We start from the raw sequence: 12,285 nt of genomic DNA on the forward strand, positions 1-12,285 counted from the left end.
CTCTACCCCGAGCACGTTTGGAGCACACACACATCCCATGATCCAAGAAAGGGGGAAGATCTTTCCCTAAAAAATTAACAAAGGAAGAGTTAATGGATGCTGGGCAGATGGAATTAGAAATTGTGTATAGCTGGTATCAAGGACCCAAATGCTGGGCAGAAGGAATTAGAAATTGTGTATAGCTGGTATCAGGGACCCAAATAACAATGTGTTAAGCCAATTAAGGCTTCATTTTTCTTTTAACTAAAACAAGGACAGAAGTAGGTAATCCAAAGTTGGTGTAATAGCTCCACTGTCATCAGAGACCCAGACTTCCTATGCTTTTTGCTATACCATCATGGTGCATGATATGTTCCCACAGTATCATATACTTATACTCTAGTATGCTGGGCTACCATTCCTCATGTCTGTATTGTGGAAGAAAAGGAGAAGGAAGTAGGGAAGGGAAAGAAGTACTCTCTCAATTGAGACAGCCCCCTTTAAAAAGCTTTCCAAGGGCGGGTGCGGTGGCTCACGCCTGTAATCCCAGCACTTTGGGAGGCCGAGGCTGGCGGATCACAAGGTCAGGAGATCGAGACCATCCTGGCTAACACAATGAAACCCCATCTCTAATAAAAAAATTCAAAAAAAAAAAAATAGCCGGGCGTGGTAGAGGGCGCCTGTAGTCCCAGCTACTCGGGAGGCTGAGGCAGGAGAATGGCGTGAACCCAGGAGGTGGAGCTTGCAGTAAGCTGAGATCACGCCACTGCACTTCAGCCTGGGCAGCAGAGTGAGACTCCGTCTCAAAAACAAAAAACAAAACAAAATAAAATAAAATAAAATAAAATAAAATAAAAAAATAAAAAGCTTTCCAGAAGTCCTGCTCAATCTCAGCTATATATTATGGGCTCTCATTAGTTGAGGTAGAGAGTTGAGGTAATCTTTTAGCTGGGCATATTACTATGCTTAATAAAACTGGTGAGAATGGCTATTGGGTGGGCAACTATAAGCCTCTACCACAGCAGCAAAAATAAACTGATGTTAATGCATAAGTCAAGATTCGCATCATGAGCTATGATTGGCAGGAATATTTGTGGGAAGGAGAAGTGAAAAAGCTGGAAGAACAAGAACTGGGGTTGGACAGTAGTATACCACAACCGAAGATGGCAGAAGTTGGGTAGCTTTGCAGAGGCTAACACTATTAGAAGGCCTAGGATATGCCCATGAGGTCTAAGAACCAAGTCGATCATGAACCTGAAAACTCTGTCCTGGAAAATACCACTTCCTTTTGTTGGAATGTAGCCTGAAAAATCACAGGAAAGGCCCAGCTGAGAGCATCAGGTACCTCCCTTTTTTGATCACCTCTAATCTACAGTTACCATCTTCCATGTAGGGCCAGGCCTCTTAGACAGGTTAAGTTTCCCACCTATGGGCAGAGGGCTGCATGCGATGATATTATTTAGGCAATGCATTTGGTAAAACATGAACTTTCAATTGTCCCATAAGAACTCAAAAAATGGTGGTGTATTATGTATCGTTTGCTATTTTAAGAAAAGAAAATTGTCTTGCTTGCAATGTGCAGACATTGCTAAACTTGTAATTATTATTTTTATCCTTATTTAGCAAAATGTGATCGAATTGCTTTCATTTTACATAGTAAGAACATGTCCTCATCTCCGCCAGCCGAAACATGGCCACATCAGCTGTTCTACAAGGGAAATGTTATATAAGACAACATGTTTGGTTGCCTGTGATGAAGGGTACAGACTAGAAGGCAGTGATAAGCTTACTTGTCAAGGAAACAGCCAGTGGGATGGGCCAGAACCCCGGTGTGTGGGTAAGTTTCTAGAAGGTGTAATGCCTTGAGTGATTCATTTCCTCTGCTCTGATTTCTCCAGTATTCTGTGAAGACCTAAAACTAAACACTAGCTGGTCATGAGTATAAATACATATCCACATGTACAGGTGCAGGTGTTACAGATACAAAAACAAATGTGTTGTCTTACTCCTCTCCACTAGTAAAGGAACTTCTACAATGAATTCTGTTTTCTAACTCACAGAAGTTTATACCTTCAAATGACCATGCCTTTTTTCTTAGTTTTAATTGAGGCCAATTTGGATGGATTTTTTTTAAAACGCAAATGCCTCATAATACCCTTGCTTTGTTAAACATGTTTTACATTTACCTTATTAATGGAAGGACAAAATTAGGAACCAGTGAATCTTAAAAATTGCTTTATTATTAAACAAGAACAAATAAAAATAACTGAACATTCAACTGAAAAGTTAGGAAAATAAAACAACTGCAAGGAAAATTGAAAGAAGGATATAACCAGAATTGTTTAAGTAAATGAAAAAGAACTATAAAGGGAGAAGGGATGCAGTAGAATGGTTAAGAAGCAAAGCTTTAAATAAAGTAATAAAATAGAATTTAAAATATAAGTAAGAAAAATTCAAAAATAGAATTTTTCTGGCCAGGCAAGGTGGCTCACACCTGTAATCTCAGCACTTTGGGAGGCTGAGGTGAACAAATCATGAGGTCAGAGCTGCAGACCAGCCTGGCTAACATGGTGAAACGCTGTCTCTACTAAAAATACTAAAAAATAGCTAGGTGTGGTGGCAGATGCCTGTAATCCCAGCTACTCAGGAGGCTGAGACAGGAGAATCTCTTGAACCCAGGAGGCAGAGGTTTCAGTGAGCCGAGATCACAGCACTGCACTCTAGCCCCAGCGACAGTGCAAAACTCTGTCCAAAAAAAAAAAAAAAAAATTCTAAGAACTTTCCATACCATATAGTTTGGCCTAAATAATGGAAAGCCAGCCAATTCATATTCTTGAAGTATTATTATTTAATTGTCAACCTGACAATTATTACCAAAAAAGATAGAAAATTATAGACCAACATTACGTTGGTCTGTAAAAGCTGTAGAAACAAATATACTAGCAACCCACACTGAAAAAAGAAAATAGTCTGCCAATCAAGTAGAGTTTATTCTAGGATTGCAAAAAGGAGTTAAAATTAAGTAATCTATCAATATAATAAATTACTTCATTATAGCAAATTGGAAGAAAATTGTATGGTTGCTTAGTAGAAGATAAAAATTCATTCATTATCATTTAAAACACATTTTCAGTAAAATGTTTTAAAACTCATATTGATATAACTCAATAAAAAATATCAATCTGAAATCTGCAGCCACTTATGGAGAAACAATATAGACAGTCTTATCAAATTTGGCAAAAGAAAAATATACTCACATTGTTTAGTACTATTCTCTAAGCTTTAGCTCTTGTAAGAAATTATGAGATTAGAGATATTGGGATTGAAAATCATCATCATTTGTAGACTACAAGCCCGCCCCCCCAACAACAAAATAGAATGAATCTACTAATCAACGAGAGCTCATTAAAGTCATTAAAATAGCAAATTTATCTGCCAGCAGACATTAGAAAAAATAAAGAAAAATAAACAGCTTTTCTATATACAATGATAAACAGAACATATGGTAAAATATGACATTCAAAAGATCTATGGAAAATATAAAATATGTCAGAATAACCTTAAATAGAAACGTGTGGAACCTGTATTAAGCAAACCAGAAAAATGTTACCGAGAGATGAAAAGAACATTTTAATATTTATATAAAATGTTTTCAAAATGTTAAGTTCTTTCCAAATTATGTATTTATATATAAATTATTTATATTAATTTGTATATATATTACTACATAATTTATATATGTATTATAATTTTATAATTTATATATGTATATTAATTATATTAATATATAGTACATATATTTATGTTAAGTTCTTTCCAAATTAACATAAGGAAAGAACTTAACACATTACATATATATGCATTACATATATATGTACTACACTGAATGCATACTCATTCAATAGCTTAAAAGGGATTTTCTTTTTTGCCCTTCTTTTGGAATTAGGGAATGATTCTAGGGTTCATCTAGAAAAATATTGTAATGAACAATCACTAAAATCAGTTTGAAAAGGAAGAGCAATAGGAATAGTAAATAGAAAGTAGCTCTATCAGGTTTTCAAATCTTTTTTAATCTGCAAAGATTAAGAATATGCAAGGATTGCCATACAGATTACAATTAAGGAAGTATCACAGGTCAGTTGAGGGAAAAAAAATTTATTTAACTGATCATAGGGGAAATTTGACTAGCTCCTTGTGAAAAACAAAACAAAATAAAGTTTCCTGTATGTTTTCAATTCACACTGAACACAGAAATAAATTCTTCTTAGATTTTAAAGATAAGGTAAAAGATAAAACCATTACAACCTGGAAGAGAATGTATTTAACATATGTAAGCGAATGCTAACCAGTCTCAGAACTTACTAAGCATAAAAGCAATGGAATACTTCAAAAAGAAAAACACTCAGTAGATTAGACTATATAAAAGTTAAAGACACGCTCACCGAAAGTACCATAAACAAACAATAAAAAAAGAATAAAATTTTCAACAACTTTGACAGCCAAAAGGATAATTTTCTTACTTTATATAGGCCCAGCTGTAAATAAAGGATACTGAGTCCCACATTGTCATTATCGTCGAACCACAAATTTGGCTTTGATTTTCCTGTTGATCAAAGTAGACTAGGAGGTCTGGGATGGCATGCAGTTCACACCGTGCAGAAATAAAGAGACAAACCATTTCTTGGAAAAAAAAAAATGGCTTTTGCTGGCACAGTTTGGAAAGAAATTATTTCATGGAGGAAGTATGATAGTGGAGTGTTTAGTAGCACACAGATTTTGCCACTTACTTGCATGGTGACTTTAGGAAAGTTACTAGTGTGCTCAGTTTTCATTTGTAAGTTGGAATACTTCTTACAGCATATGATTAAATAATACATGCAAAGTGCTTAGAATAATGCCTGGCACATAGTAGGTACTGAATAAATGTTAGCTATTTATTCAGCTATTCCAATAACATGGAAAATAGAGACCAAAGATGTGAGTAATGCTGCCAGTAGATTCTCTACTACAAAAAACAAATGTGCCTATGGGTGTATGCACACGCTGCCCCCTCACATGCACTCCCTGTATTAAGTCCTAGCCTTGATTTTCCATTCCATCTGCATTCTGCCTAATTCATCTGCTATTCTTTTTCTGTGCTAAATATAGCATTCAAGGTCAAGGCCCTAAATATAACAGTGATTTTAGGAAGGCTATTAGAAACTTTTCTCATTATATGCTTGCTTAAAAATAGCACCAAAAAGCTCATAAAATAGAGATTGCTGAATATATCACTTAATCCATGAAATATGGAATTCGATTTATGACTTTCTACTTCTAAGCCATAAAATAATATTCTGCTAACTAAATGAATGTGCTCCAAGCAAATGATAAAAGTCAAAATCAGTGTTAATTAAAATATCAGAAGTTTTTGAAAGTTTTGATGCACTGGCAAAAATAGCAAAAGATAACTAAAGAGGTATAGGTTAGCATTATTTACAATATGTTATACATTCAATGTCATATATAGTTATCATTTAGCAATTTACATAAATCCTAAGGCAGCATAATTGTATTTTTCTTGAGTAAAAAGAATCCATGGCATTTCCAATTTGTGGGAACACAAATAACATTCTCTCTGTTTCCCTACCGTAGAGCGCCAGTGTTCCACCTTTCAGACGCCCAAAGATGTCATCATATCCCCCCACAACTGTGGCAAGCAGCCAGCCAAATTTGGGACGATCTGCTATGTAAGTTGCCGCCAAGGGTTCATTTTATCTGGAGTCAAAGAAATGCTGAGATGTACCACTTCTGGAAAATGGAATGTCGGAGTTCAGGCAGCTGTGTGTAAAGGTAGGTCTCTACACTAGTCAGGCTAAAAATCAAATTTTTAAATAATGCCATATGGGTGCAGTATAGGACAATCCTTCTTTGCAACTTTTGCTGCAAACCCATGATAATATGGTAGGTGCTACCCCAATATCCTCTATGAGGATTTCTGGTTCAAAGTGGTGGATTTACAAAATCTGATTACAAAATGCCAGACAATGACAGAAGAAATACACAAATAAGGAAAATAGTAGAGCTGAAAATCAGGTAAGTTTTCCATAAGACTAAAATCTTTAGGGAAGTCTTGGTCTATATAAAGCAGGTGAGACTGAATTGATTTTCAAAAAGAAGCTATCAGCACTTTGAAACCTGGCATCACATTCCATTCACAAGAGGACATTGCCATTTTCTCTGCAACAAGAGCAGACCGCTATGAAAAAGGAGTTACTGAAAACAGAAAAGAGTTCTTAGAAGTAAAAAATGTCCTATCTCTAAGAGAAGGACAAGGGCAGATGAATGGAAGGAATGCTGTTGAAAACTATATTAGTAATTTAAAAGACCAAACTGAGAGTTTCCTCACAATGGAGAACTGAATGAGTAAACAAAGAAAGTGCTTGAATTTCCCAATTGATCAAACCAAAAAGATGGAAGTTGAGGGATGCCAGTGGCAGAAGGAAAAACCCCAATGTCCATTTAATAAGGAGTTCCAGAAGGAGAGAGGAGAGGAGATGGAGAAAAATTTCTCTACCAAGAGAAGAAAATTTCTCTGAGCTGGAGAGTGGCTTAATCCTTTAGACCACAGATAACTCCTCAGTGTTGGGTTGGCATACTTTGACTACTACTAGTGAAATTTCTGAGTTGCAGAGTTAATGGAAAAATCTTAAATAACTTTTCATGGAGAAAGAAAGAAATTGCACAAAAGAAACAAGAATTAGACTCACGTTACCTATTTCATTTACAACTTTAAATGCCACAAGGAAATGTAGCAATGTGTACAGGATATGGAGAGCAAATAAATATAAACTTTAGATTCCAGGTCCAGTCAAGCTATTGTTTAAGCATGAATGAAAAATCAAATACTTTTTAAAACATTTTTTCAGAGTTAATACGCTATTACGTGTTCCTGTGGGAGAGAGTTGTCCAAGTATAAGCCCCTTTGAGAAAGAGAAAATATAAATTGAATTAAATTTTGAAGAAACAAGAAGACATGAGACACAATGAGATCAATTCAGATATATTCAGCCAGAAGTTACAGAAGACCTAATTTAACATAAATTAAAATAAAAGATGTATTTTATCGTATAACAAAAGCTTAAGCACTACCATAACTGGCGTGCATCTGTGTAACGTTAGCACGTCTAATTCAGCACCATAGTATAAAGTAAAAAATATCATTGGCTTTAATTTGTTGCTTGCTTTGACAGTACGTTTCAGTTTCTGCTAGTTAATTCTACTTGACAGCCTCATTTTCAAGTGTAGTTTCTTCCTGTCACAGTCAACATTTTTTAGTTTAGTTCATTCAAAAAATATTTCTCAAGCTCCTATGATATGTCAGGTACCATATAAGACAGTGGGGCAAGACATCCTGACCTTCAAATAACTTAAATTCTATTGGGGGAGAAAATTCAATTTCAAAATAGCTTGTTGAGTTTTATGGTTGGGAAATCCAGAGGGCTATGGGAACTTGTGGAGTGGGGACCTCAAATGGGCCTGGAGAATCAGCAAGAGCTTCCTGAGGAGCTGTGTCTAAGCCTGTTCAAGAGCAAGGACTAGACATCCAGGTAAAGGGAGAAGAGGGCACTAATTCAGGCAAATAAAAGAACATAGGTAAGGGCCCAGGTAAAAGAAAGGCAATGGCCTGACAGTAACTCAATGTGGAGAGTGAATTCCTGTAGGAGAAAAGGAAGAAATGAGGCTAAGAGGTCAATAGGTACTAGTTCAGGATTGGGCTCGTAAGCCATGCTGAGATAAATGATCAGGAAAGCAGGTGGGTGCAGATTCCGAACAATCAGTAACTGGGATGTACAAATGTGTCACAGTGTATTAATATAACTAGATTTGTACCTCTTCCTTAAATGATCTAGGACCACATATCAGTGTATTAATCTACTTGTGTATTTTCTGAGTTAGACGTGGAGGCTCCTCAAATCAACTGTCCTAAGGACATAGAGGCTAAGACTCTGGAACAGCAAGATTCTGCCAATGTTACCTGGCAGATTCCAACAGCTAAAGACAACTCTGGTGAAAAGGTAAGGTTTGTGCAATTATGTGCATCCTTTTCAAATGAATTCTAAATATACTGCAGATATGTGTGTTGAAGACTTACTAATATGCTCATGATAATACTTGTATTAGGGTTCTCTAGAGGGACAGAACTAATAGGATAGATGTATATATGAAAGGGAGTTTATTAAGGACTATTGACTCACACCATCACAAGGTGAAGTTCCACAATAGGCCATCTGCAAGCTGAGGAGCAAGGAAGTCAGTCCAAGTCCCAAAACCTCAGAAGTGGGGAAGCCGATAGTGCAGCCTTCAGTTAGTGGCCAAAGGCACAAGAACTCCTGGCAAACCACTGATATAAGTACAAAAGTCCAAAAGCTGAAGAACTTGGAGTCTGATGTTCAAGGGCAGGAAGCAGCCAGCACGGGAGAAAGATGAAGGCTGGCAGACTCAGCAGGTCTGCTCTTCTCACCTTCCTCTGCCTGCTTTATTCTAGCCAAGGTGGCAGCTGATTAGATGGTGCCCACCCAGACTGAGGGTGGGTCTGCCTCTCCCAGTCCTCCTCAAATGTTAATCTTTGGCAACATCCTCACAGACACACCCAGGAACAATACTTCGTATCCTTCAATCCAATCAAGTTGACGCTCAATATTAACCATCACAATACTCTTTGTGTATGAACTCTACTCGTAAATGTGAATGCGGCATCTGACAGAATAATGATCAACCTTGAATTTTTAATTAGAAATCTCAGATAAAATCCTCAAAACCAGAAACTTTTCATTCTATGGATTTGTTGTATTATTGTAGCCAGTAAGATTACTTGACGAAGAATTCTTTGCCCTTTACTAGGTTCTGAGGATCTTTTAAGAAAAGAAAAGATGTGGACTCAATCCTAATTGCTATTTATGAACCTATCTTTTAAAATATGGGCCCAAAATGATTGTGTATTTTTCAGTCAGAAAGAGATAGCATTGGTGTTTCTTCTTCAAGCTTGTCTAAATCCAGCATTATTCAGAACACAGTATTTTAATTTTCTTTGTATAGTAGCTTGAAATAATCCATCAGATGTTAGAAAAATAGTTCATTTAGGAATTTTACTTCCTCTTATATGTACATGGTTAGTATTCATATACATTAAGATGCACTTAAATATTATGTTATTTCTACACTTACCTGTAAATATATATAAGTTGTACCAATCAGGATACACTGGGGGCGGCGGGGTGGATGCAGAGCGCAACATAGAAAAAATAGCTGTTCTGATCATTGTGTTGAATATACTTACAATCAAGGTAGCTTTTAAATCTGATTTGAAAAGGGCAAATGTGATTTCTAGGGCTGAATGCACTTTAAGTGGTTTGTGTGTTGAACAGTCTCTCATGTGTGATATTTCCACCACATCTTTTTCTTTTCACTCTGACCCTCCTGCCTTCCCCTTATAAGGACCCTTGAGATTACATTGAACCCATCCTAATTTTAAGATTCTTAATTTAGTCATGTCTGCTAAGTCCCTTTTACCATGTAAGGTAACGTGTTCACAGGTTCCAGGGATTAGAACATGGATGATCTTTGGGGGGGCCGTTATTCAGCCTACTACATGGGGGAAGAACTTGAATGTGCTTAAAAGAATAAAAATAGAAATGGAGAGAACCAATTGAGATGGAGAAGTTGAATATACAAGGAAAAGAGGGGGCAATTCATTGTGAATGGCTTCTGTTCAGAAAGTGATCAAACCTGAAGCGTAACTAAAGGGAATAAGTAAGAGAGTTTTGAAGTTTTAGGAGAATTGAGAAGTTTTGAAAAACTCATTCTGAGAAGGAGAGTGAACAGACCAGAGAAATATACTAGGATTATTTGGCTACAGTTGGGGGTCCATTTGAGTTTTGTGATCATAAACTTATAGAGAGATTAATCTGCACTACTGTGTGAATTTCTCCAAAATTGATGTGATTCTCTAGTGTAGGCCTGAAAAAAGTAAATAATTGGGTTTCTTTATAATGTAGAGGTTTGAAAGAAAAAAAAGACAGAGAAGGCAGTTTAGACAATTGGGGAAAAAACCCCACTATATTTATTGTAATAATAGAACATGAACTCAAAGCAGGGTAAGAAAGAATAAAAAGAAAGAACTCACGATGCTGTCATGAACATCCTTGTACTAAGTCTTTGTCTTTTGTCTCTGATTATTCCTTCAGAAAATTTCCAAAAAAAGAAATTTCTTGGTAGAAAAGTAAGATGCTAAATTATATGTACAGTGCAATCAAAACTATAATTGTGTAACTGATATTGAATAGTCTGAACTAGGAAAGGCACCAATAGAAAATAACCATTATTCTACAGTCACAAGCTTTGGTTGCTCTAGGGTATACCAATAGTTCTTTCCATAATTAAAAACCACTTTCAAGGATTAAAAAGAAGAGTCTTGCTGTCTAAATAAAAGCTTGAATCTTGTATCCACTTCAAAGCTTTTTCCTCTTGCGGCTCAGAGGAGGCCTGACTGACTTGAGGAAAGAGGAGCAATTGATGCTATTTTCCCCCTTCTATGCCTCCCCGTCTCTGTCTCTGGCCTCTCTAGGGTCAGGGCTGGTGGGATAAACAGAAAAATGGCTACCTCAAAGATATCCTTGTCCTAATCCCTAGAACCTGCAAATATGTTTCCTTACATAGCAAAGGAACTTTGTAGATGTGATGAAAGTAAGGACTGTGAGATGGGAGGATTAGCGTGGGTTACCCAGGTGAATCCAACTTAATCACATGAGTCCTTAAAAGAGAAGTACCTTTCCCAGCTGTGGTTACAGAGCGATGCTATAACAGAAGGATTTGAGAGATGTGCAGAGAGAAGGACTCAATCTGCCATCAGTGGCTTTGAAGCTAGAGGAGGAGGACCATGCAGGCAGCCTCTAAAAGCTAGAAGAGGCAAGGAAGCAGATTCTCCCTCAGAGCCTCCAGAAAGGAACTCAGCCCTACTAACACTTTCATTTCAACCCTGTAAGACCCATCAGTGTCTCTAACCTATAAGACCACAGGATAATACATTCTTGTTGTTTTTGTTTGTTTTTTTGCTTTTTGATTGTTTGTTTGAGACAGAGTCTTGCTCTGTCCCCAGGCTGGAGTGCAGTGGCATGATCTCGGCTCACTGCAGCCTCCACCTCCCAGGTTCAAGCGATTCTTCTACCTCAGCCTCCCAAGTAGCTGGGATTACAGGCAAGTGCCACCATGTCAAGCTATTTTTTGTATTTTTAGTAGAGACGGGTTTTCACCATGTTGGCCAGCCTGGTCTCGAACTCCTGACCCAGTGATCTCCTGCTTTGGCCTCCCAAAGTGCTGGGATTACAGGCATGAGCCACCGTGCCTGGCCCATTTTTTGTTGTTTTAAGCTGCCACATTTTTAGGAATTTGCTATGGAAACAATAGGAAATGAACACAGCTCTGAAAGGAGTATTTTTGAGGAAAGGTTCAAAAGTCTTTCATTTGTTTAAGGCTGTGTGGCCCTCTCTGTATTGCTGATGCACTCTGAGAAGCAAAAAAAAAAAAAATTATCTCTCTTGTGCAGTCCATGTGCACATTCTGCAGGAGGCCCTGTAGAAGCACCACCCCCTCCCCAACCCCTTACAGTTCCCTGCCATGAAGGTGCATTCTGGCAGGACCTCTGCTCCCCTTCCCCTTAGCTCCAAGCCCTGTCATACATCCCACAACCTCTCAAAACCCCTAGAGCAGAGTGTAGGGCAGAACAACTCAAGTACTACCATCTCCCCTTTCAGCCTATGTCACTTCACCATGCCAAAAACTGGGAGTGCAGGCTGACACATTTTCAGAACAGCCTTCCTCCCAGTCTGTCCATATTGCTCAAATAAGCCTCCTGCCTTCAAAATTCACCAGGAGAGCTGCAGCCACCTGTCTACATTCATATGTGCCCCTAAACTCCAAGGCATGGGTGTCAGCCTCACCCAGCACTCCTCACATTGGGGTGAATCTATGGATTTCTTCTGCCCAGCAAGCATCCAGCCTGGGAATGGGATGCTGGTCTCCCTTTTCTGTGGGCACCCCCTGCCCCCTGCCAATGTTCTATGAGTGGTTGTCTGAAGCCCTGCCACTTGGTTTAAGGCAGTATTCCTCCCCATTCCTTGCCCCATGGAGAAGACGGGAAATATCCCAACACTCTACCCAAGTCAATTCTCCTATTTCATATATATATATATGAAATATATATATCCAGCCACTGCTGTGTCAGCCTCCTGGCGATTTTTCCATTCTTAGGAGCTCTCTTTAGAATAT

General features: G+C 37.8%; 1 protein-coding gene across 2 annotated transcripts in view; it reads left to right on the forward strand.

The window, feature by feature from the left end:
* SVEP1 (sushi, von Willebrand factor type A, EGF and pentraxin domain containing 1) overlaps positions 1-12,285 on the forward strand; it is a 205,056-nt gene that overhangs the window by 74,762 nt on the left and 118,009 nt on the right. The window contains exons 6-8 of one of the 2 annotated variants that reach the window (XM_016961409.4): positions 1,603-1,816; positions 5,614-5,811; positions 7,918-8,036. In XM_016961409.4, coding sequence (XP_016816898.1) covers positions 1,603-1,816; positions 5,614-5,811; positions 7,918-8,036 — 531 coding nt within the window. The remainder of the gene's footprint in view (positions 1-1,602; positions 1,817-5,613; positions 5,812-7,917; positions 8,037-12,285) is intronic. The other variant, XM_520182.8, reaches the window with a different exon arrangement.

Source organism: Pan troglodytes, chromosome 11 (assembly GCF_028858775.2).
Source record: "Pan troglodytes isolate AG18354 chromosome 11, NHGRI_mPanTro3-v2.0_pri, whole genome shotgun sequence".
NCBI classification, from domain to species: Eukaryota; Metazoa; Chordata; class Mammalia; order Primates; family Hominidae; genus Pan; species Pan troglodytes.